The 26,557-nt window shown below is 42.9% G+C and overlaps 2 protein-coding genes across 3 annotated transcripts; one reads left to right on the forward strand and one right to left on the reverse strand.

Moving 5' to 3' along the window:
* Positions 1-474: 474 nt before the first annotated feature.
* LOC139546566 (transcription cofactor vestigial-like protein 3) lies at positions 475-14,285 on the reverse strand. Of its 2 annotated transcripts, XM_071355102.1 has the most exons (7): positions 13,954-14,285; positions 13,112-13,258; positions 10,126-10,159; positions 4,030-4,244; positions 2,994-3,357; positions 1,308-1,892; positions 475-1,104 (listed from the first exon to the last, which is right to left on the reverse strand). In XM_071355102.1, exons 4-7 carry the CDS (start codon positions 4,141-4,143, stop codon positions 1,067-1,069), a joined length of 1,101 nt encoding a protein of 366 aa, XP_071211203.1. In that variant the 5' UTR covers positions 4,144-4,244; positions 10,126-10,159; positions 13,112-13,258; positions 13,954-14,285; the 3' UTR covers positions 475-1,066. The 2 variants fall into 2 exon arrangements, with proteins under 2 accessions (XP_071211203.1, XP_071211204.1); XM_071355103.1 differs by lacking the exon at positions 10,126-10,159.
* Positions 12,475-26,557, forward strand: LOC139546567 (charged multivesicular body protein 2b). Its single transcript, XM_071355104.1, has 6 exons — positions 12,475-12,632; positions 16,664-16,755; positions 19,889-20,083; positions 21,122-21,224; positions 21,469-21,575; positions 23,411-26,557. Exons 1-6 carry the CDS (start codon positions 12,599-12,601, stop codon positions 23,522-23,524), a joined length of 645 nt encoding a protein of 214 aa, XP_071211205.1. The 5' UTR covers positions 12,475-12,598; the 3' UTR covers positions 23,525-26,557.

Here is a 26,557-nt window from a genome sequence, read left to right on the forward strand (position 1 = left end):
CCTGCCAATATCCAGCAACTTCGCACAGCCATTGAAGAGGAGTGGGAAAACATTCTACAGGCCACAATCAACAGCCTGATCAACTTTATGCAAAGGAGATTGTCGCGCTGCATGAGACAAATGGTGGTCACACCAGATATTGACTGGTTTTCAGATCCACGCCCCTACATTTGTTTTAAGGTGCCTGTGACCAACAGATGCATATCTGTATTTTCAGTCATGTGAAATCCATAGATTAGAGCCTAATGAATTTATTTCAATTGACTGATTTCCTTATATGAACTGTAACTCAGTAAAATCTTTGAAATTGTTGCATGTTGCGTTTATATTTTTGTTCAATATAGATGGATTTCTGAGTAAAAGTTCAAGGCTGACCTACATATCATTCCTAAACAATGCTGGTTGATATTCAATGTTCAGATTTGATACAAAAAAATGACATTTAGCTGTGTACTTTGAGTCAGCTCTTAAAGATGTAGGGCATGATTGCCAATAGAACTTAGCAATTTATTACACATCAATAATGACATTTCTCCACATACAAAACACTAGGCAACATGACAACACAGGGTTGGTGAAAAACAATTAGCAACAATCAAACACTTTACGGAAATGATAATCACTTCAGATCACAGTACTACTGTGTATACAACATATATTTCAGTCAATTACACACATATAGCTAGTTACACGCATAGCACAATATTAAAAGATCAGAAAGAGGCTTGGCTGAGCGGTGTTCCCACAAACTACGTTCTTTAAACAGAACCCTCATGTGGGATACTAGTTCCCAATCAACCAGCTAATACTTTTGGTACAAATTAGGAACAAATATTTTGCCAAAGAGTGATCTGAAGTATCCCTGGTGGATTGTGAGGCATGGAGAGTAGTCTATATTTCTCCAGAAGGATTTCTGAGAAACCTAAAACCACCCTGGAGTTCTGAGTTGGAGTGGAGAGTCTTCTAGAGAATGAGTCCACCAAAAAATGTGGTTCCAGGAGGTTCTGTTAGAGCTGATCACAGCTCGGTGGCAGGGTGACGTCCCTGTGATGTCATATCGTCTCTCTCAGAACCAAACAGCCTTCACTTTGTCCTGATCCAGACCTGGAGAGAGAGAAACAGCATAACATCAACTTTTAGATAAACAACAACGTAGCAGAAACATAGACATGGGAGAGAGAGTGCGTGTGTGTGTGTGTGTGTGTGTGTGTGTGTGTGTGTGTGTGTGTGTGTGTGTGTGTGTGTGTGTGTGTGTGTGTGTGTGTGTGTGTGTGTGTGTGTGTGTGTGCTCCAGGTCAGAGGCTTACCTGAGTCGTAGATATCCATGTGTGTGTGTCGAGCTGTGGGCCAGGCTGAGGGGGTCAGGGTGGGGGGGCTGGCCTGCTCCACCTCTGCCTTCACATCACTGTGTATCCCTGGGCTCTGGCTGCTGTGTGTGGTACTGTGTGTGGTACTGTGTGTGCTGTGTCCCACAGGGCTGTGGGCTAGGGGGCTCTGAGTCTTCACACCAGGCAGGAGCAGAGGGCTGAACCTGGGGTCTAGGCCTGGGCCATGGGACGGGTGGGAATGTAATACTGCGTGTGTGTGCCGGGGGTGCATGTGTGTGTGAGGGTGTGTGTGTGGGTAGACGTCGTGGACGTGTGTGTAGCTGGCGGAGGTCTGGGGGCTGAGGCTGTAGGCCCAGGGGTCAGGGAGAGAGGTTGGAGGAGAGAGGCTGGGCTGGGGCAGAGCGTGGCCTGTCCACATAGCTCTGTCTGGGGCATGGAAGCCTGCAGGGCTGGGGGAGAAGTCTGGGTGGATGGGCAGACAGGTGCTGGTCTGGGACTGGTAACCTCCACCCCACAGAGAAGAGGACAGAGAACTACACTGGCCTTCCGAGAGAGATACACTGTCTGAAAGAGAGAAATGGATGTAGTCAGTAAACGATAGACAGACATTCATGTAAACAGCCTAAAGGTTACATCATTTATTCACAGTACTTTACTTTAATAAAAGCTTTCAGTTGTTGTGTATATTACATTTCTTTTATTTGATGACTTTATTTCCTTCCAAGTCATCATCTCATCTCTATAGAGCTGCTGCCTATGCTGACTGACAAAATCACCATTTTATTAGTACTTAAAAGTAAATAAGGCACATTTTATGACTGCTGAATACCAACTATCAATCACTTAGATCAGTGCTTCCCAAACTGTGGGGCTCAGTCCGGCTTTCAACTTACTCTTGAAAGTTGTAATAGTAGAATGCACAAGGTACCATTTCAAAATTGGGTAGTGCATCATCAGTTTTCCTCTTGTCATGTCAGTCATTGCATACCATAGAGAGCTATTTATAACTTGTCAGAAATGTCCAGATCAACTAGCCCAAATCAGCTGACGTTTTTTTGCTAGATTTTTTAGCACATAGATTTGGAAGTAATGTTCGAGTCACTCAAATATCACATTAATGCACATTAGACATGGCAAAATGTATAGAATTGTAAGAAAATTAGCTTTAAAACTGCAAAGTTTTCTTTGCACCCCATGACAAAATGTGTAGAACAGGAAATAAGCTTTAAACCTGTTAAAAGTTTTCTCCGCCAACAAGAGGTGTGTGAACAGTTTGTGTCATGAACAGTTCTACACTAACTGTGTAGAATATTGGACTGTTGGAAACTACAACCCCCAACTAACTTTACATCTCACAGTTTGGGCTTGATCTGATTTATCTCTAAAGAAACTGAGCATTGAGCTCAGAAAAGACAGAACGAAATGCAATTCTAATAATTGAACCGATGTTGGTTTAAAAAAAAAAAAAAAAAAAATGTCAGTTAATCGCTCAACACTAATTACCAGTGAAGAATCTATATCGGAAAAGGTTTTTAGGAACACTAGGTTTTTCCACAATTACATTTTTATTATTCTAAATAAAAAGTAACAGTAAAAGATTATGAATCCATTGAATAACACTGTTTTCAGATGAGTAATGGTACGAGTGTCCCCGTGTGTTCCTACCTTTCCACATTCCAGCCGAGGCAGAGGTGTGAATGGGTGTGCACCTGGAGCTCTTGGTCTCTCCAGTGAAGGTGCTGGGTTGGCTCAGAGCCCTGGAGAAATGCTCATCCACCACATCCTCAATGTTGCCGTGGAAATAGGTGAACAGGACACACCTGGAGCTCAGGTACTCTGCCTCAGCCGGCTGGCTGTCCTTCCCAGACCTCCAAGAGCCCCCCAGCCCAGAAATCTCCAGGCCCTGTCGGACCCCCTTCTCCCCAGCCAGCCTTCCCCCTCCACCCCCACGCTGCTGTTGCTGTCTCCCCCCTGGGAACTGCTGCTCCGTGCTGTCCTGCTGCATCCTACTGTAAACACCCAGCTTCTTCTATAGAGAGAGGGAAATAGACCGAGAGAGAGGGAGAGGGAGAGAGAGAAAAATGTATGCCACAGATTCAGCCATGAGAGCACCAGCCTGTCTGTCTAGTCAGCACCACAACGATCAAACCAGATGTTTAAAACATGTATACATCAACTGAACAAAATACAGCCCTCGTTAAAAGTCATACTAGCCAGTATAATTACTTATATTCTCTATGACCTCTATTTTAAGAAAAACGAATCATCTTTACAGACCGAAGTTTATCCAAGAAGTTGTAGGACGTTTCCGCGCGTGTGTTCTGGTGAAAGTATGACGACTATGCACATGCTCGTGGCCGTACCACATGAACCATCATCGTCAACATTCCTGAGTGACAGTGACGAGCTCTCATTACATCACCCTTCTGATGGAACGAGGAGCCCGAGTCATTCTGCGTGACCTGCTCTAACTAAATACATCACGAGCAATGACCACTTCAACTTTTCAACCGGTAACTTTTAGAGTTCTGTGATACCCAGGACTCATCGCTGTGAACTGACATCTGCGACGCCCCAAAACATTGCTCATGGAGTGTATTCGTGCGTAAAAGCGCCAATTATTAGAACACAAAAAATAGCCTAGTATTAAAAAACAAACAAATACTACGCCATTACTATTTCGTCTAGTCTGGACACCCACCTGTTGCTGGTGCTGATGGTGATAGTATGCTGCTTTGTAGGCTGCTGCTGCTGAAGACGCAGGGAGGTAGTGGCCTCCATAACTCTGGTGAAACATCACATCCAGACAACTCATGGCTGTGACGAAGCTGGCAGGGGCTCAAAGAGAAACACAGCCTGAATCAGCGCTCCTCAGACGGATGTAATCCTTAGGTCCACCGCTGCCTCCATATAAACCTGGCGGTGACAATAGACATGCCGTCGGTGAAAGGAGCTGTTTGCATAAAGACAATACCGAGCCAATAGGACCAACACCTCCTACTGAGCCGAACCAAACCCGAGTGAAAGCGAACATATGGTACCCGACAGACTCCACTTGGCAAAGTTCTTAGAAGCGACTCTGATTGGAGGAAAGTTTTAACGGTACTATGGGCTATGGAGAGGAGAGGAGGGATGGGACTCTGCGCGCACACGCCCACTGAGCGCATACCCGCTGCTCAGGGGAAGAGAGGAATGAGGTATGAGTGTGGCATCCTCTTGAAGGTAGAATTGGGAGGCTTTCAGTGAATTGAAATTGTGAGCATCGTCAGATAAGTGAATGTTAATATCCAGTATTGTGTCATGGACTGTGTTTCATTTTATGTTATAATTTTAACCCATTGGGTGTGGCATGTCTATTTGGGGAATTCCATACTATTGTAGAACATTTGGCCTAGTTTTCCAGTACACTTGGCAGGCTCTGACATTACCAAAAAAGGGGAGAATGTGGCAGACACAGGTAACTGCCAAAATAAAGGAAACACCAACATAAAGTGTCTTAATAGGGCGTTGGGCCACCACGAGCCAGAACTGCTTCAATGCACCTTAGCATAGATTCTACAAGTGTCTGGAACTCTATTGGAGGAATGAAATGCCACTCTTCCACGAGAAATTCCATAATTTGGTGTTTTGTTTATGGTGGTGGAAAACGCAGTCTCAGGTGCTGCTCCAGAATGTCCCATAAGTGTTCAATTGGGTTGAGATCACACACATACACACACACACACCACACCACACCACACCACACCACACCACACCACACACACACACAGCTTTCCCGGTCTCTGTTTGCTCTTCCTCTGCTGGGGCTGCTGTAGTTGCTGTGCTGGGAGACTCCTCATTATTATTAGACTCACTAACATAGAGACTAGTGGGTCTTTCAGCACGCGCCCCAAAAACACTACTGATGTCCACATTATTATCACTAACACAGAGACTACTGGGTCTTTCAGCACGCGCCCCAAAAACACTACTGATGTCCACATTATTATCACTAACACAGAGACTACTGGTCTTTCAGCACGCGCCCCAAAAACACAACTGATGTCCACATTATTATCACTAACACAGAGACTACTGGGTCTTTCAGCACGCGCCCCAAAACCACAACTGATGTCCACATTATTATCACTAACACAGAGACTACTGGTCTTTCAGCACGCGCCCCAAAAACACAACTGATGTCCACATTATTATCACTAACACAGAGACTACTGGTCTTTCAGCACGCGCCCCAAAACACAACTGATGTCCACATTATTATCACTAACACAGAGACTACTGGGTCTTTCAGCACGTGCCCCAAAAACACTACTGATGTCCACATTATTATCACTAACACAGAGACTACTGGTCTTTCAGCACGCACCCCAAAACGACTGATGTCCACATTATTGTCTACTTATATAGTTATATTCATACTTCACTGAATAAACCAGTGCAACCAACAAACTGTACCACAGTGACTGCATTCACCTGACTAGCCTGCTCTATGCCCTATTCCATATCAAAAGATTTTGAATAGGAATCAGAAATATATTGCTTTTAAACACACCCACTCCTTTTAGATATATTACTTATAATAAGAACCTGTGTGAAGGGGCCAGGGTTTGGTTTGGAACTGGGCCCCTAGCTGTATTTGGTCCTTAGTGAGGAACTGTCAGTGGAAGATGTCAATGAGTGATCTGCTGCCACCTGCTGGTGACAGCACATAGTTTACAGATCACAGACATTGTCTCACCATATAATTACATATAGAACTTTGTAATAGGATCTATGTGGGTCACACCACTCCTCTCTGGTCCTGAGTAGAGTAAACCTAACCTTGTGTTTCTCACATGGCCGGTCCTTCTGTCCCAGATATAGACACAAATAAAGGTATTAGGACCAACTCTGGAGATGGTGTGTGGATCATGTCAGTTTCTGTAGAGCATTGACAGCTGTGCTTGAGAGGCTTTTACAGTGGCGAGTGAGGTAGACAGGAGAGGAGATGTGAGGAGAGGACGGGGGGGGGGGGGGGCTGTAAACAACACACAGGTGCTGCTGATGATGGTTATTTTTTAGGAGAAGAGAGGTGAACCTGCAGAGCACATTCAGGTGCTGCCTGGCCTGGTCTGGTCTGGTCTGGTCTGGCCTGGTCTGGTCTGGTTCAGACCCTCAGTGTAGAGGAGCTGCAGAATAATGAGAGGACTATAGAGAGATAAGACAGAGATGGCTGTGCTCGCTGAGTCCACTTGTTTCTCAAGTGAGTTCCATGATGAAGCCTGACATTCACACTGGAGGAGCAGCTGCCCTGCCCTGCCTACACACACACACCCACAAACGCACACACACGCACATGCACTCAGGGGTGAAGATATCAGTATATCCTGAGGGACTCAAGCCCCCTGCTCATCTCATTACAGAAGTACTCAGTGTAAAGAGTGTCATTTACCTAACACTGCTGTTTTATAATCTCTGTGATATGTATGCCATGTATAAATGAATGGATCTTGATATTATTTTATTATTGATATCAGTGTGTGTTGTTTTGCCCCAGTTTTAGAAAACGGGGTCACACTGAGATGCAGTTGCAGCATATGCTGTTTCTTTATGATTGACTAAAAGAGCTATACACGTTATCGGGCAAAGCTCGATCTCTCTGTCCCTTTTTGTCCCTTTATTTCTCTCGATTTCTCTCTCTCTCCCTCTATCTCTATTTCACATACACAGTATCACACATTGTGCGTTTGACATTTGCTCCGTTCTGCCAAGGCGGTAGTTAGGAAAGACATTATGGGGGATATATTACTGATTTCCTGGGCCAGCCCTATTCCCTGTAGCTGTCAGATATGAGACAGGCATTAAACTGTTCCATTCACTTTGATGACGCCGCACGCCGCAGATGGAGCATTAATTATTCAGTCACGTTTTGATTATGTATTAGTTCAGGAACTGGGGCAGAGTCAGTGGCGGGTTCTGATGATGTGTTGTTGGCCTGTAGAAGTGGGGCAGTTGTCACAGATGGAGAAAAACATGCACATAAGCCCGCGCACACACACACACACACACACACACACACACACACACACACACACACACACACACACACACACACACACACACACACACACACACACACACACACACACACACACACACACACACACACACAGAGCTAAAGAACCCCACATATGCTCTGGTCCTCAGGGTCTCTCACTAAACACATTTCTCTCAGGGTCCCAGTCACATCTGGAGCAACAACTTTCTCCTCGCTCCTCTTCTCTCCTTAATGAGATCATTATTAGGGGATGTTTAGAAGGAATGAGAGTAGAATTACAGGGATTAGAGGAGGAAGGCATATGGGGATAAAAGCAGTTTTTTGTTTTTCTGTCCATGTTTTCCTCAAAGAACGAGAGCCATCCGCTGGGTTAGAGCTCAGTGGGCTGTAGTGTGTTGGGCTGAAAAGTGTCTGACTTGGACCAGACATACTGTATCACATCTCTTCTTTAGCCTTGTGGAAAACACAGCTCTGATTCACAACAGAAAATAGTGTGTTTTTAGATGTCTTGGTTACAATCACTCTTCAGTACAGTAGTTACCTTATCAGCCGACATAATGACCATCCTAGTCGTTAGCAGTGAGTAACTGCTGAATGTGAGAAGCTGCAGGTGTGAGTGTTATTAGTGATAATGAGGGATTAATAAGGATGATTTCCTTCATCATAAGAACTGCAGAGTCTGGAGTTTGTAACATGGATGTGGTTCTGTTGTATTCCTTTCTAAAGAACACCTGTCTCTATTGGTCTCTCCAGAGTCTTCCTACAACACCTGATGATAATGATGACTATGATGACGATGATGATGATGACCGTGATGCTCTAATAGTTCATATCTCCTCTCTAATCACCCTGGAACACTACAAACTAGTGTGTCGGTGTGCTAACTGAGGAAAGGAGAGGGGAGCGACAGACATTAATAGTCAATTAAACAGCCATTAGTACAGCTTTAGTTATTACAGTGGTTGGGTTACATACTGATACTGATCCGTGGACAGACAGACAGACAGACAGACAGACAGACAGACAGACAGACAGACAGACAGACAGACAGACAGACAGACAGACAGACTGTATTGTGTTGTTTATATTATGTTTCCTATTAAAAATAATAGGTACATACAGGAGTGTTATTGGGGGGCTGACTTGAGACAATAACCTTTTAACACATTATCATTTATGGGTTAATAGTGAGTGGTGGTTTAAATAAATGATTATTATTATGTCAAAATAAACATCTTTATTTTGTATTCAAGCCTCAGTTTTAGAGGTATTCCTTATTTTTCGACAGTGTCTGGGTGGGACACTGGATGAGCGTCCAATGTCATACCACCCAGTGGCTAATATAATCACAATATAATGTAACACAGTCCAAGATAATCACATTTTTAATTGTTCCTGCTGTTATAGCTATCATACTGATATCATACTGCCACGCAGGACCGGAATGTCAATGGGACTTTTAATTGGATCTCACAAAGGGAATCCCGCACGGGTGCGTATCCTCCTCCGCGATGGCAGTCCAGGGCCATACTTGTCTGTAGTGTGTTAATGAAGTGACCAGTGGAGGACTCAGATCTCTCTGGGCTGACAGATCAGGCCTTTATAACCAGATAATTACAATAATAATATAATAATATGCTCTATTAAAAATCACCAGTTTTCATATGAGATGATAACAGAGAGAGGAGTGAATACTGAGAATGATTTAATGAGGTGTTGTAGACTCAACGACTGTCTGGATTGAAGGAGGAACCTCCTTGAATGGTCTGATAGGAAGACAAAGAGGTAATTGGAAATGGTCAGGTGAGGGAGAGAGACAGAGAAAAGAGAAGTCATTTCACAGTATAATGCATTTATTATGTGTTACAATTCACTTCCATCTTGGTCTACATACTAATTGTTTCTCTCTGTATGTGCTGTTGTTATTCCCAACATACCAGATCAGCAGATTATCTCCTAATTAAACCACATCATGTAATCACTGTCTGCTTTCTCTTTCCTCCTGTTTAGACAGTATGCCTCCATCAAACCATAGAAGGATAGAATGTCGATTAGATTGACATTTTCTTGAAGGACTAAAACAATGGGAGAGAGGGAAAGGAGGCTGAGTCGTTTTATAAAGCACAGGCATTAAAGGCATCAGTGAGAGTACTTGCAGACAGAGAAACTGTTTCTGCCTTGCTAGCACCTTGAGGAATTAAAGAAAGTCTTTAACACACATTTCTGACTGTCTGAATATAATTGTCTACATTAATGCACTGGGCATCCTGGACGTATGTGTGCATGTGTGTGCGTGTCGTGTGTGTATGTTTGTGTGCGACTGTATGGAGTGTCTGGCTGTCCCCTCTCGTCTCTGACTGCAGGACTCGTCCTCTCTGCCCTTCCCTCCTTAATGAATCTAATTCCCCATGCTAATAATATTCACCAGCCTCCCTCCCTCCCCTGACTAATACTGGCTCTGTCCTGCCCCAGGGCGGTGGTGGTGGGGTGGTAGAAGGGACGGGAGACTGAGGAAGCGAGGAGAATGGAGGCAGAAGGATCTGTCGTTTGACCCTCAGCGCTTGTGTTTCAGGAGATCAGGATAGAGCAGAGACAAGAGAGACCTGATTCTACACGTGGGATGTATCTGGTAATGGAGATAAAGACGAGGAGGGAACAGGAGAAGGGCATGTCATGCAGGGCTGAGAGAGGTGGATGGTGTGGAGAGAGAGGACTGACGGGAGAGACTGAGGTAGAGGAGAGGGACTTGATGTTCCATACCTGTTTCAGATTGTTGTCCTCGGGCTAGAGGTACCTGTGGATAACAGCTTGTCATTGGCTGGAATAATGAGTGTCTCCATTAGTAGCCTGACTTCCCAGTGAGATGTCAGCAGAGAAAAGGTTTAAACAACAGTAGAACATCCCAATTTGACCTACTTTACATTATCACTGGAGTAAGTGACTCTGCTGAATGAATGGATTATTATTCATATTCACAGACAATGTCAATTACCTTCATTTTCTGTTTGAAAGTTGTGGGTACAGTGTGTGTGTGCATGTGTGTGTGTGCGTGCGTGCTCTGCTCCAGGCTGTTAGTGATGAGCTAACCCACCAGGGAAGATCATCTCGTATTAAACACATTCCCCTGCTGCCCTGTGCCTGAGAGAAACACGCCTCTCTCTCATTCTTCCCATGGGCTAAGGTAGGAGAGTCACTCACTGACTCACTGACCCTCTCCTCCTTTCCTCTTTCCCTGTCACCCCCCCTCCATCCTCCCCTCTATCTGTCCCGTTGTAGTCGACAGCATCCATCCATCAACTAGAGTGTCTTGCTGTTTAAATCCCCTGCGACCACTCTGAGTCCTGGGCCTGTCTCTGCCTGTGTCTGAATGTGTTAGCAAAGCACCATAACACCATAACTTGTAACATGTCACATATCATACATATTATACCAGCCTGGCATGAACTCAGGACTGGTGGATGATCATGTCAATTAAATCAGAATTTACTCCTGTTTGAATACATGCTGAATATGAACAATGCTAGAGTAATGTAAATCACATGCATCAGATCGTAAATGAAATGGAACCAGTTGACATATATAGGTATAATAATTGAGAAAAAAGATAGAAGCCCATGTTCCTATACTGAGTCATCATTCAACCCTTCAGCATTCCTGAAGGGAAAACATATTTGATTATGCGTTGCATATGGATTGCAGTACAGTGAGTCTACATGTATTTTATAGAGGTGATTCTCAGAGATTCCCAGTGATTGTACTGGGATCTAATTTCACACATGACATCTCTGCTGTCTGTCTGTCTGTGTCGTTAGTTAGCAACACGTTAACATTAAACGTCTGTTCGCCTCAGGCAAAACCACCAACAGAGAGAGAGAGAGAGAGAGAGAGAAAGAGAGGGAGAGCGATAGAACAGAGAGATACATTTTTAAAAATGCCACAGAAGGAATTCTCATTTAATGCCCTCAACATGTCCCCCCTCCCTTCCCTCCAATATTAGATGTAAATATTTAATATAACTGAAGACGGCATTCACAGCAAATACAGCAGGCTGTTGTTAGTGCCATTACGAAGGGTGCTGTAGAGGGCCTGTGTGCTGGGGGCTGGCTGGATGGATCACCTCTGGGCCTGTGGTAGTGGTAGTGATGTTCCCTGTAGTCTACTACTGATTAGACCTAATATCTTCCTAATAACCTTAACTAGAACAACGCCCCAGGACGCTGCTCTCCTCCGCTGGGATGGAGAGGGGGGTGAGCTGAAGGCTACTCAACCACCTCTCCTCTGTCTTCTCAAAGTCATCTCACTATCCTCTCATCTGTTATCTTCTCCTCTCCTCCTGTACTTGGCCCCATCCTTTCATTTTGAGCCAGAACTCCCGTCTCTTCCTCTCCTATTTTCCTCTTCTCTACTCCCTTCTTTTCCATTGAACCAAATGGAGGGAACTCAGCATTGTCATGGGATTGAGTTGGTTATGGTTCAAGTGACCAGACTGCAGAAGTTGCTGCATGAATATGAAGAGAAACCATCCTATGAATGTCCCTGACCTCAGTGGTAACATTATCCAGTGAGATGAGGATGAAAGGAGAACAAAATAATTGATGGCGGTTTAAAGCTGTAGGGAGTGTTTTTATGTCTAGCACTCCCTATGTGGTTGTTTTTATGTACATGCTACTTTACATTTTCATAGCTTCTTAACACACCCAGACACACACACACACGTGAGCGCACACAGACATGAAAATCCCTAGCATTTGCTATATTTCTATGTACATAGAAAAGACCTCCAAAATATTTTCTAATAGGGGCATAATCCAATATGCAAAAATGAAAACCCAAATTCTAATGAATATGGCCTGCGCCCGACCTACTCTTGCTTTCAAGTGACTAATCCTCTTTTTCTCCTCAGTCTCTGCAATTTCAGAGCAGAGTTGACCAAATCATCACTTATTACTTTTATGGCTTTTATCTACCACAGTTCTTACAGAATTCACTGTGCGGGTTGTAATGAATGGTAAAATGCGTCAGTTTTGAGTTGGAACAGTACCGCGCTCTACAGGAGACTAGAGGAAGTGGACTTGGTGACGTCAGAGAGTCGGGGCTGTCATGTGAGAAGCTGTGGAAGCACTTCGACCAGGAAATCTCAGATTGTTGATAGGGCGACAGTTTAGCTGGTGACCGTCGGGGAGCGGAGAAGTTGTTTTTAGTATAAAAAGGTTTTAGTTTTCATTTGTGCGCCATGGCATCTCTATTCAAGAAGAAGACAGTCGATGGTAAGTTTGTTTTCCACTGATTGTAGACTTGTAACAAATGAACAAAGTTGTTTGATTTGGTGAGCGCCAGTCCGCCACTAACGAGCATAGGCTACTGAACAAGCCTGTTTTACCAGTTTAACTGATACCGGTTTGAAAAGTCAAGATTGATGTTTATGTTACGAAATCAAAATTGGTCAACGTGGAATCCTCTAAAGTTAGATTGTGTGTTAATGAGGATTAGCTGAAATACCCAGGCTATTTATAAACTGGTTTGTAAACTGGCTGCCTGAAACTAGACATACAATTCCACTTGTCTGTGTATTAGTGAAGGTAGCTGGTAAAGTTGTTTAAAAAACTGTTCTGTGTTGTGTGTGTCACAATTTATGACCATCGTGTAACTGGTGAACAGTTACAGTGTAGCTGCAGACATTGGTACATTGTTCAATTGATGTGATGATGCTGTCTACAGTATGTTCAAGTGTTACTTTGTAACTTACCTGCTGACTGCAACATATGAATTCCAAGGAACAGCAGCATCTGGCAGTGTAAGTCCTGTGAGAAAGCCTTGTTCAGATTTAGACAGAGCTAGTGAGAGAATCGTGTGATCCGTAGATACTGGTGTTGAATGGTTGCGTTACTTCATTCTGTTTATTAAAAGACAGATGGATATAGGTTATGTTGACAATAGTCTGCTCCAATCCCCCTACTGCTCCAATCCCCCACACAATGGCTCTTAAGTGATGATCATGTCAATATTCTCGTTAGGATATGTTAAGGACTGTAAAACACTTATTTCACTGTTCCTGTCTCAGAGTTGTCAAACGTGATGCATGGGGAAACAAATTCATCTGTCAATACATGTCTGTCTGTCTGGTCTGTCTGGTCTGTCTGGTCTGTCTGGTCTGTCTGGTCTGTCTGGTCTGTCTGTGTCTGTCTGTCTGATACTTTGAAGATGTAGCAATATGTTGAACGAAGAACCCCAAAATATAGATTTTCAGGTCTCTTGAAAAATATGTTTTATCTCAATGTGTCTTACTTCAATGACAAAGGTTAAGAAAATAAAGAAGAGGAAGAAATGTCTCCATCTTATATTGTCTTGAGGCATTGAAATACTGGGCCTAATGCCTATCAGTTCAAATGTCTTGCTTAATGGCCATCAACCTTACAAGGTCAAAATGCAATAACCCTTCAGGCTATTTAGAAAATATAATGCATCAATTATAGCTAAATCACTAATTACTTTATTAAAGTTTCCATCTAATTCAATTTCAAGTTTCTCATTCAATGTGAATAAGTCATTCTATGACCACAGTGTCATTGATAAAGAATATTCACTTACTGTCATTTTGCTGTACCTTTATTCAAGGTTAGATAGTTGATAGGATATCTCCTCTTCTTTCTCCCCTCTCTCTCTGGACGTGGCGTGCCAAGGTTGCCCGATGTCGAGAAGCAGTGGTAGGGCGTGTAGTGGCGTGCGGGGGTGCGATGGCGGGCGGAGGTTAGCTGGTGGAGTTTTATAGATGATACCCAACCCTCTTTTAGACGTTGTCAATACGTCACCCTGTACGTAGATACTAGTGGTCCAGCTTTCTCTCTCTCTCTCTCTCTCTCTCTCTCTCTCTCTCTGGAGTTTTGGGGGAGATGAGGCTCTGGTACCTATAGCAAGGATTTTCATGATTTTAGTTAATTTTTTTGTCAACATTTTCTACTTTAGGGTAATTTTGTCAGATTGAGAGCCTATTAATCTGCAAAAACATTTATTCAACTTTTCTGCTGTGGGGATGCGTATATATAAATATATGTAATTTCTCTATCACTCTCGCCATGCATTTTACTCTAAAGGATTGCCATGCTTTATAACACAACATTCACTGCTGCCATGCTTCAGTTTGGACTTTCACTGCAGGATGGATCTTTTCTAACACAAAAATATTGTTTTTAAATGTTTTATATATTCTTCTCTTTAGTTTTGAGGAAAACCCTTTTAAGAAAAGTAAAGTAATCTAATTTTATTTGAATATGTAGCATTTTGATCCAGTAGTGAAACAGAGTGTCAACAGAGGCTGAATTTAGCGGCTGGTGTTAGAGCTACTGGTACCCACTCCACTGTAGGGAGAATCTCTGGCTAATAGCAGTGTAGGGGACCGTGTCCTCTACCCTAATACAGGAGCTGGGATGGCCGAGACACATTCACAGCTGTGCGTGCTCTCCCACAAACTCATAATCCACTGCCGGGTGTGTGTCTTAGGGACTGCTCCTGTATGACTCTCTTCATGCATGCCCTCTCTTCTTCACTTCAATATGGTCCCCTTGATGCTACACTTCAAGGGTTATATCCTGCCTTAAAACATTGATTCTTATTTGTTGTTTTTATTGCTGTTATATGTATGAAGTCAGGAGCCTGGTGTGTTTTTATTGGAAACCGTTCAAACAAGACACCACATAGCAGAGGTGGGTCCAAGTCATTGTTTTACAAGTCACAAGTAAGTCTCAAGTCTTAGCACTCAAGTCCCAAGTCAAGACAGGCAAGTCCGAGTCAAGTCTCAAGTCAAGACTGTCGAGTCTCAAGTCCTTAACTTTGAGTTTCGAGTCCTAAACAAGTCATAATGTGCTCTTCACCAAATGTAATACCATTTCATATTTTTAACAAGAGTAATAGTTAGTATATTACATTTACGCAAATCATGAATGCTTTTAAAAATATCTATATATATTTATTACTTTCCAAATAAGCGTTATATTTCCATGGAAATACATGGGTAGCCATGAGAAAGACCCCCCCCCCCCCCCATCCAATAGTGATCGACTATTGAGGATCGCTATGCGGTGCAATCGGGCGATGTAGGCTTGTACACAATCGCCCAACCTTAACCCACACACCCACCCCCACACACCCTCTCTGTGTGGTTACAGTAGGCTAACGTATGTCAATGGTTTTAGGAACACCAGTAACATCAGGCAGGATTTAGGCTACCAACTGCCTAGCCAGTTGTAGCTCAATCTTGGGGGCAATGATCACGTTCCCGCACTGACTGACTGTGTGGAGGCTCATTGATTTAATGTTACGTTAGCCTACATGATGCACCAGTAAATAAATAAAATATATAGCTGTGGGCTATATTGGCCACGACTTACCGTTCTTTGTGCAGCTTCAAATGTCGAACAAAGTTGGAAATTGTTGCGCCTCCGTCTGTCATTTTCTTCCCGCATGTTTTGCAAGTTGCAATCTGTTTTTTGTTGACTACAGCGTAGTCTGTATATCCGAAAATAATATTTTGGGGTATCATCTTTCCAAGGGCTCCGTCTGAATTCACCTGCCGACGTTCCTCTGCATAGCCACGCACAACTATTTCTCAGCTGGCACAATTTGATTGGCTGCTGTCCGATTCAAACTTTAATCCGTTAAATGAAGAGTTGAAGTGCTGCACACTTTTTTTAGTAGCATCATTTTTTATATTTGCGCTTGGGGAGGGTATCAAGTCAGGTCGAGTCATATGGCTCAAGGTCAAGTCACGAGTCATTGGTGTTAAAGTCAAAGTCGAGTTGCAAGTCATCATATTTGTGACTCGAGTCCACACCTCTGCCACACAGTTTACCCTGCCTATGTTTGTAAAAGTATAAATACTATGTTATGAAGGGCTCTTTTTAGACTGGTTTTATCTGAACTATAAGAGTTGGATGCTGAGCTCTCTTTAGTGTTGGTCCCTCTGTACTTTAAGAAATAATCCAGTTCTATCGTGTAGAAGTTGAGTCTGGTATTTGGAGCATGGCGTTTGGGTCGGACTGTGTTATACACACGCCCTATCGGGGTAATGGATAGTGAGGCAGGGATGGTTTAGATTCCAGGCTCAGCCCTGTTAATGAGGAATGTCTAGTCTAGAGCTATTGTCCCGGTCTACTACCCCAGAATGGTACCGTGCTTCTATAGCTTTTACAGAAAGCGTAGCTCAATGCCCAGCATAACTGTATGACTGAGCTGTATGTCATAAATCATTTTGATTCAATAACTGCATGTTTGTGGCGTAAACATTTTTCTCTCTCTTTCTCAGACATTATAAAGGAACAGACTAAGGAGCTTCGTGGTACTCAGAGACAGATCACTAGAGACAGAGCTGCTCTGGAGAAACAAGAGAAACAAATGGTGAGACACACACACACCACTCACCCTATGAAGTGCTGGTAGGACAGAGGCAGGTTTTAGTAGTACCTTTTCTGTAGATTGCTGCTGATTGCATCAAACGTGTGTAAATGACTGTAGGCTAATCCTGCTCCATCCTACCCCCTACCTCAACTCACATCCCTTTCCTGCACTGTCTGATAGGTCTACAGGCGGCTTCGCTAATGGCTGGGATGGAAAGGACAGGATTGGACAGGTAGATAGCTACAGGGTAGAGAGAAGGTAGAACACAGAGTCATGACAGGGCTGTGTGAACAGCAGAATACAACATTTCCCCTCCATTTCATCCTATGTCAGAAAATGAAAGGAAGAGTGGTGTCTCGCTGTTGTTTTAAGTAAACATCACACAGGACAGAATTGCCTCCCAAGGGACCAGCTTTTTATTACTCATTAATATTTCTCCCAATTAATCTAGTTACTATTTTTGTTGGTCTGGGGGAGAGAAGGAAAATTCTCTAAGAAGAGGTAGTGACCTATTTTACAGTTTAACACGCACACCACACCACATCACACCACACCACATACACACACAGCTTTCACGGTCTCTGTTTGCTCTTCCTCTGCTGGGGCTGCTGTAGTTGCTGTGCTGGGAGACTCCTCATTATTATTAGACTCACTAACATAGAGACTAGTGGGTCTTTCAGCACGTGCCCCAAAAACACAACTGATGTCCACATTATTATCACTAACATAGAGACTACTGGGTCTTTCAGCACGTGCCCCAAAAACACAACTGATGTCCACATTATTATCACTAACACAGAGACTAGTGGGTCTTTCAGCACGCGCCCCAAAAACACTACTGATGTCCACATTATTATCACTAACACAGAGACTACTGGTCTTTCAGCACGCGCCCCAAAAACACAACTGATGTCCACATTATTATCACTAACACAGAGACTACTGGGTCTTTCAGCACGCGCCCCAAAAACACTACTGATGTCCACATTATTATCACTAACACAGAGACTACTGGTCTTTCAGCACGCGCCCCAAAAACACAACTGATGTCCACATTATTATCACTAACACAGAGACTACTGGGTCTTTCAGCACGCGCCCCAAAAACACTACTGATGTCCACATTATTATCACTAACACAGAGACTACTGGGTCTTTCAGCACGTGCCCCAAAAACACTACTGATGTCCACATTATTATCACTAACACAGAGACTACTGGTCTTTCAGCACGCGCCCCAAAAACACAACTGATGTCCACATTATTATCACTAACACAGAGACTAGTGGGTCTTTCAGCACGTGCCCCAAAAACACAACTGATGTCCACATTATTATCACTAACACAGAGACTACTGGTCTTTCAGCACGCGCCCCAAAAACACAACTGATGTCCACATTATTATCACTAACACAGAGACTAGTGGGTCTTTCAGCACGTGCCCCAAAAACACAACTGATGTCCACATTATTATCACTAACACAGAGACTACTGGTCTTTCAGCACGCACCCCAAAAACACTACTGATGTCCACATTATTATCACTAACACAGAGACTACTGGGTCTTTCAGCACGTGCCCCAAAAACACTACTGATGTCCACATTATTATCACTAACACAGAGACTACTGGGTCTTTCAGCACGCGCCCCAAAAACACTACTGATGTCCACATTATTATCACTAACACAGAGACTACTGGGTCTTTCAGCACGTGCCCCAAAAACACAACTGATGTCCACATTATTATCACTAACACAGAGACTACTGGGTCTTTCAGCACGCGCCCCAAAAACACTACTGATGTCCACATTATTATCACTAACACAGAGACTACTGGTCTTTCAGCACGCGCCCCAAAAACACTACTGATGTCCACATTATTATCACTAACACAGAGACTACTGGTCTTTCAGCACGCGCCCCAAAAACACTACTGATGTCCACATTATTATCACTAACACAGAGACTACTGGTCTTTCAGCACGCGCCCCAAAAACACAGCAACATAGTTTCAACCAGATATAGGATCTATATTATTCAGCACTGTGTGTGTAATGATTTGAATTTATAGCCAATGTATTCTATACAACAACTAAGTTCATTATTCACATGAAAAGGAACATGTTTTGTCACTTATCTAGCTGAAATATTGCCCTTGTCCAGTGAACATTAGATCAGTCTGTCTCTATGTACATTGTTACTCTGTGTGATGGCATCATCTATCTGTCAGTTGTAGCTCTTGTCTCTCGCTCGCTCTCTCTCGCTCTCTCTCTCGCTCTCTCTCTCGCTCTCTCTCTCGCTCTCTCTCTCGCTCTCTCTCGCAGTAGAACATCAGTAATAAGCTCACATCAGCAACACTCATCATCCCAGTCAGTCAACACTGAAACTCAGCTAGATCAGCCTAGATTCCCATTGTTAAATATTTACAGCATAATTTTTGCTATATGGCAGATATTAAATATAAGCATAATTATTAAGATGCTTAGGTCTTATATTTTCTGTCTATTCTTAACATGAATCTAGTTAGCAAGCAGACAGACACCACCTGTGTGTATCTCTGAGGGTTATGTAATGAGCCTCCTCAGCTGTTTACCAGAGTTCTCTACCTGAGGAGAGCACTTCACATTCAGCTCCTTCCCTCAGCTCCTCTCCATCCTACGCAGCACTTATCTGCCTAATGGCAGTTTAACCCTCATACACACTGGCAGAGGGAAGGGGTGGAGCATTTGGGAGTTTTAATCCTGTAAACTGTAATGATAATCATTAATAAATAATTGTTTTCAGAACAAACACATAAACACATAAACACAGGGCTGCAGCTGAATCTGTACTGTTTCCCAGGGGACATGTATAGCCTTGCGGTGTGTGTTTCCTCAGGGGGAGAGGCTGATTTCATGTGTTTATCGAAGCTAAGAGAGGCTGGTAGCTCTCAGGTGTTTAAACCATTGCCAAATCATACTATTTACACTGTTTATACTCTAACAGGGCTCTCTGGGGAACCTGATGTATATGTATTGTATACAGTATGTGTATGTATTTATGTAAACAGTATGAGTGTAGTGAAGTTTCCTGATTTAAAGCCAGTCAGAAGCTCCTCCTTGATAATTCTGCTCCTGTTCCTTCCCTCCTAGGAGATGGAGATAAAGAAGATGGCTAAGTCTGGGAACCGGGAAGCCTGTAAGATCCTGGCCAAGCAGCTGGTCCAGCTGAGGAAGCAGAAGAACAGGACCTACGCCGTCAGTTCAAAGGTCACCTCCATGTCTACACAGACCAAGGTCATGAACTCCCAGATGAAGATGGCTGGAGCCATGTCTGCTACGGCTAAGGTAAAGAGCACCATACACCAAGTTAGAGCGTTTTCTGTGTAGTAGCTCCGCACATACATCTATGTGTTTCTGTGTGTCTGGGTAATTGAGGCCAAAAGCGGGCCCACTAACCAAGTTAAAACATTCAAACAGCTTCTCCAAAAACAGCAGAACAGTTCAAAGGATTCTTCTCCTCCCGAGTGTGTAATAATTAGTCTCTTAGTCTGTCTATTATTTCCTGTCATCCCCTCAGGATGGTAATGTTTGTCTGACTGGGTGGAGATCCTACACCTGTTTACAGCTCAGACACGCAGATGACATCCGTACACATCTTAGCTGTTATCAGTTTGGCTTCCGGTCATGTTTAAAGCAGCATATCTAATTAGCCCAGTTATAGGACTATATTAGCCCATCGTGTTTAGAGCTTGGACCGTGAACTAGTTACAGTCACTAAGTATTTGTTAATGTTGTTATTCATGTATTAATGATCAATCTTTTTTTTCTAATTCAAAGCTGTCTGTTAATAAATCATAATCAGGATGGTGATTAGCTGAAACAAAGTGATGAAATTAACGTGTTTAGGGAAAACAGCTCGCTGTGTTTTAGGGACAACAGCTCACCATTCTGAGGTGGTAGAATGTAACTGAATGTGTGTGTTGTGTATCCTCCTATGGGTCCTGCTACTCTGGGTATGACCATTTGTCTTCATTGTGGAGGAGAAAATTCAAACTTTTCACCAAAAACCCCAAACCAGCCTCTATGTATAGACACACACCAGTATGCAGCTGCAGAGAAACCTCTAGAAACAGGGACACACTCTCAAACAGTTTGGGAACAATATGCAAATGACATCTAATTAGAGGCAGTGTGTGCAGCTCGTTTGGCTGTTTTAGGCTCCGGAGTGAAACTAGGCCATGGCTGAGTCAACACACAGGAAGGAGAGGTAGAATCCCTCGGTGTTGTTAATGTGCCTACATGCTCTGGGAGTTGTGTATTGTCTGTGCAGTATGGTGTAGTAGTATTTGTGTCGTAACTCTTGTGTGTCTGTGTGTTGTCAAGACGATGCAGACTGTGAACAAGAAGATGGATCCTCAGAAGACCCTCCAGACCATGCAGGACTTCCAGAAGGAGAACATGAAGATGGGCATGACAGAGGACATGAGTAAGAGCTGCTGTCATTGGCTCCCTAGCCTAGGATTTAAATATTTAAAAGATGCACAATAGTAACAGAAAAAAAACTGTCAAGTCCAAACCAAAAACTCCATGCAGATCAATGTGTTTGCCTGGTGTTTCAAAGACCTGTTAACTCACAGCTTTTAACGGTAAACTGACTAATACCTCTGTCTCTACCTCTCTCTGTCTGCCCCTCCCCCTTCCTGTTTACTCCTCTCCCTTCATCCCTCCAGTCAACGATACGTTAGATGAAATATTTGACGAGTCAGGTGACGAGGAAGAATCTCAGGACATTGTGAACCAGGTTCTGGATGAGATTGGCATTGAGATATCTGGAAAGGTAAGATATACTGCCCTATACCATACCACAGTCACTTCCCTCTATAAGCAGTCCTCTGGAAAGGTAAGAGATAGTCCTATACCATCTCAAAGCCTTCTTCCATCTGGATGCTGTGTGGTGTAGCAGACAGACAGACAGGCAGCTGGAGGAGAGGGGGATGGCCCTTAGCCTGCCTGTTCTTATGGGAAGGTAGTCTGTAGATTGTGCCTGCATGTCTGTCAATATGTGCTGTATGGGAAGGTAGCCGGGTTGGGTTGTGCCTGTAGTCTGCCTGTGCGTGATGATATATGAGAGGTCGTTAGTGGCTGTCCCCATCTGGCAGAGAACCCACTCCCCCTGGGGGACAACATGTGTTACTACACCACACTGCTCTCAATGCAGAAGAGCAACTGTACTATGTGTGTTGTAAACATGGCCGGTCCGCTCATTAGGCAGGATTAGGCAGGATTATGGTGGCAGATTGAAAAGGGCGCCATTTTCTGAGCTAAACTGACCAAGACGCACCTCCAACAACACATAAAACCTCACATAATGTTGCCCTAAAACAATGACAATTTCTCTCAACCAGTGTCATTTTGACGCTGCCGTGTGATAAGCAGTGCCCACTTTGTCAAAATATTTGCTTGTCCGTTCCCAGCGCCTCTCCAGGGTGCTGTTGGAGAGATGCATCTCTGCTGCGCTCCACCAACGTTCTGTCAAAAAAATGATCTAACATAAAACATGTCGCGGATATAGGATATAGTAGAGGTAGTATTGGCCTTTTCTGTAGCCTACAGACTGGAGATAAAATGGATGACAGTGTAATGAGACTTTTTACATCATGCCTAACCTAAATGGCGCTCAATCAAATAAAAAATGCGCTGTCATGTTATCAGACAACATATCCTAAAAACAGAACAGGTCAAAGTGCAATGGACAATCACAACTGTTTTCCAGGAGTTGTCATGATCAGTGGTTTCAAGTTTGTATCCGTCAATTTTTGACAAGCTGATCATAGCGGAAAATAACATACTTTTTATGGTTTGTTGCAATATGTAAACACATTGCAAATAGGCTCATGATAACTCTTGATAAAGTTGGGTAGCTGATAATCAGAGCTTAATTAGCCAAATTGATTTGTCACAGGGATCAGGACTAATACAGCTAATGGTGGGCCTACCACATGGATGGGCATTCATAAAATTCCATTGTGGGCTGACGTGGTATGCTACACCCCATCTTTTGGACGTCTTTTTTTGTGTGTTTTACAATCAGTAGGCTTACCACAGATGGGCATTCATAAAATGACATTTCAGGCAACACCGTAGGCTACATCTCAGTAAGCACGGATTTCAATGTCCACGGACATTGATTTTTCATCCGATCCGGGACAAATCTGAACCGATCATAGACGTCTATGTTTGGTCCAGATGTTGTCCAGTCTGGACCAGCCTTAATTTGGCCCAAACATAGACGTCTATAAATTACATTCAGAACCAAAAATTAACCTGATTTCAACCTCCGGGAAAATTTATTTTTCAACATCTGTAAAAGACACCTTTTCAACGTCCTGGAAAACATGTATTTTAAACATACAGAAACTACCTTTTCACCTTTCAATCAGAACCTACATTTAACCTAACTTCAACGTCTCGGAAAGATGTCTTTTCAAAATAATTTTGCCTACTGGGACTATTCTAGTTTTGTGGGGGCGTAATTTTTTGGTCTTGCCTAGGGCGGCAGAACAGCAATGATCAGCCCTGGTTGTAAGCCCAGTGCCAGTGTTAAGCTGTTGTGATATGTGTGTTGTAAGCAGAGTGCCAGTGTTAACCTGTTGCAATGTTTGTGTGTTTCAGATGGTGAGAGCCCCAGCAGCAGGGAAGAATCTCCCCACTGCCTCTCCTAAACGGAAAACACAGATCTCTGACGATGAGATAGAGAGACAGCTCAGAGCACTGGGAGTGGACTAACACACACACACACACACACACCATGGGCTAGGTCTGTGTACTTGCAGGCTGGTGGTACATGTGTCGGAGACTGGGAGACTGTGGCTGGTTATGAATATGTAGTGACTAAATTATGGAATAATAGAATGTCTTATTATGACCCAAACTACAATCTGCTGAAGGATGGGATATTTATGTACATACAGACAGTTGACTCCGGTGACTTCAATGTATACATGATATTTTGGAAGGACCAATCCTGTGGAAGGATGAAGTAATTATGTTTTTTTGTGCAATCACATCTTTAGGTACAGTACTATAGACGCTGGGGATGTCAGACTACTGACGATGTGTCTGTCTAGTACCACTAACATTAACTCTAGGAACTACTGACGATGTGTCTGTCTAGTACCACTTACATTAACTCTAGGAACTACTGACGATGTGTCTGTCTAGTACCACTTACATTAACTCTAAGAACTACTGACAATGCTTGACTTTTTCACTAATAATCATTTTGCATGAGAATCTATGGAATCGGCTTGACCAAACTGCGTATCCGTTAGGGACATACAGTTGAAGTCGGAAGTTTACATACACTTACGTTGGAGTCATTAAATCTCGTTTTTCAACCACTTCACAAATTTCTTGTTAACTAACTAGTTTTGTCAAGTTAGTTAGGACATCTACTTTGTGCATGACACAAGTAATTCTTCCAACAATTGTTTACAGACAGATTATTTCACTTATAATTCACTGTATCACAATTTCAGTGGGTCAGAAGTGTACATACACCAAGTTGACTGCCTTTAAACAGCTTGGAAAATTCCAGAAAATGATGTCATGGCTTTAGAAGCTTCTGATAGGCTAATTGACATCATTTGAGTCAATTGGAGGTGTACCTGTGGATGTATTTCAAGGCCTACCTTTAAACTCAGTGCCTCTTTGCTTGACATCATGAGAAAATCAAAAGAAATCAGCCAAGACCTCAGAAAAACAATTGTAGACCTCCACAAGTCTGGTTCAGCCTTGGGAGCAATTTCCAAACGCCTGAAGGTACCACGTTCATCTGTACAAACAATAGTACGCAAGTATAAACACCATGGGACCACGTAGCCGTCATACCGCTCAGGAAGGAGACGCGTTCTGTCTCCTAGAGATGAACGTATTTTGGTGCGAAAAGTGCAAATCAATCCCAGAACCACAGCAAAGGACCATGTAAAGATGCTGGAAGAAACAGGCAAAAAGTATCTATATCCACAGTAAAACGAGTCCTATATTGACATAACCTGAAAGGCCGATCAGCAAGGAAGAAGCTACTGCTCAAAACCCCCATTAAAAACTGCACGAGGCCAAAAATTGTACTTTTTGGAGAAATGTCCTCTGGTCTGATGAAACAAAAATAGAACTGTTTGGCCATAATGACCATTGTTAGGTTTGGAGGAAAAAGGGGGATGCTTGCAAGCCGAAGAACACCATCCCAACCGTGAAGCACGGTGGTGGCAGCATCATGTTGTGGAGGTGCTTTGCTGCAGGAGGGACTGGTGCACTTCACAAAATAGATGGCATCATGATGTAGGAAAATTACGTGGATATATTGAAGCAACATCTCAAGACATCAGTCAGGAAGTTAAAGCTTGGTCGCAAATGGGTCTGCCAAATGGACAATGACCCCAAGCATACTTCCAAAGTTGTGGCAAAATGGCTTAAGTACAACAAAGTCAAGGTATTGGAGTGGCCATCACAAAGCCCTGACCTCAATCCTATAGAAAATTTGTGGGCAGAACTGAAAAAGCGTGTGCAAACAAGGAGGCCTACAAACCTGACTCAGTTACACGAGCTCTGTCAGGAGGAATGGGCCAAAATTCACCAAACGTATTATGGGAAGCTTGTGGAAGGCTACCCAAAACGTTTGACCCAAGTTCAACAATTTAAAGGCAATGCTACCAAATACTAATTGAGTGTATGTAAACTTCTGACCCACTGGGAATGTGATGAAATAAATAAAAGCTGAAATAAATCATTTCATATAATAATAAATAATCTCTACAATTATTTGGACATTTCACATTCTTAAAATAAAGTGGTGATCCTAACTGACCTAAGACAGGGAATTTTTACTCGGATTAAATGTCAGGAATTGTGAAAAACAGAGTTTAAATGTATTTGCCTAAGGTGTATGTAAACTTCCGACTTCACCTGTAGATTCAGTTTGACAAATTATAATCTAATGCTAATTCAAACTAATAATCATAAACTTGATATTTCAAGTAATGGTTACTTTTAATTGCTTGTTTTGTACAACTGAGTTGTACTCTAATTTGAAGATGTCTGTCTGTGTGTCCTGTCTTTCTGATGTGGGATGGAACCAGTAGTATGTCTGTCTGTCTGTCCTCATCTCTCTCTTTTTATCTCGGCTGCTGTGCAGTTACTGTATCTGTTGTTTAAGCTGTTTGCTTAAACCACACGCACACACACTAGAGTGGACAAATAGTTTGTGAAGATGACACTAATGGTTTTTGTCTTCCTGTAGTTCTCTCCACCGGGCTGTTGAGCAGGTTAGAAGACAATGACATATTGTGAAATGGCAGCTAAACAGCATTTAATGCAGCCGAGAATGTTCTCTCATGGTCCTTTGTGGTTTTCGAATGTCGACTGGTATAACACTGAATGCTAAAATGATTGTGTTAATGTTTGTTACTGGAAAGCATTGAGACTGGTATAACACTGAATGCTAAAATGATTGTGTTAATGTTTGTTACTGGAAAGCATTGAGACTGGTATAACACTGAATGCTAAAATGATTGTGTTAATGTTTGTTACTGGAAAGCATTGAGACTGGTATACTGTCTTTTACATTACTTTCTTTTCATCTTGATTTGTGGTGCAATTTTCCAGACAGGAAATGTAAATCAATGAAGGTTGTTGTCATGCCTTTTATTCACCATGTACAGTATGTCAACTATAGTATGTATGTATCCTCTGTGTTTGTACAGTTCTACTGTTTAGGCTTGATGATGGCTTTTATAATGAATAAAATCGCTTCATGTACTA

Source organism: Salvelinus alpinus, chromosome 20 (genome assembly GCF_045679555.1).
Source record: "Salvelinus alpinus chromosome 20, SLU_Salpinus.1, whole genome shotgun sequence".
Lineage (NCBI taxonomy): Eukaryota > Metazoa > Chordata > Actinopteri > Salmoniformes > Salmonidae > Salvelinus > Salvelinus alpinus.

Bases quoted from the DNA above. Each gene is read 5' to 3' on its own strand.
- LOC139546566 (XM_071355103.1), bottom strand. From the start codon at position 4,143: ATGAGTTGTCTGGATGTGATGTTTCACCAGAGTTATGGAGGCCACTAC. The intron at 3,358-4,029 runs GTGGGTGTCCAG...CTCTCTCTATAG, and splicing joins ACCATCAGCACCAGCAACAG to AAGAAGCTGGGTGTTTACAG. The intron at 1,105-1,307 runs GTAAGCCTCTGA...CTCTCTCTCCAG, and splicing joins CATGGATATCTACGACTCAG to GTCTGGATCAGGACAAAGTG.
- LOC139546567 (XM_071355104.1), top strand. From the start codon at position 12,599: ATGGCATCTCTATTCAAGAAGAAGACAGTCGATG. The intron at 20,084-21,121 runs GTAAAGAGCACC...TGTGTTGTCAAG, and splicing joins CCATGTCTGCTACGGCTAAG to ACGATGCAGACTGTGAACAA. The intron at 21,225-21,468 runs GTAAGAGCTGCT...TCATCCCTCCAG, and splicing joins GGGCATGACAGAGGACATGA to TCAACGATACGTTAGATGAA.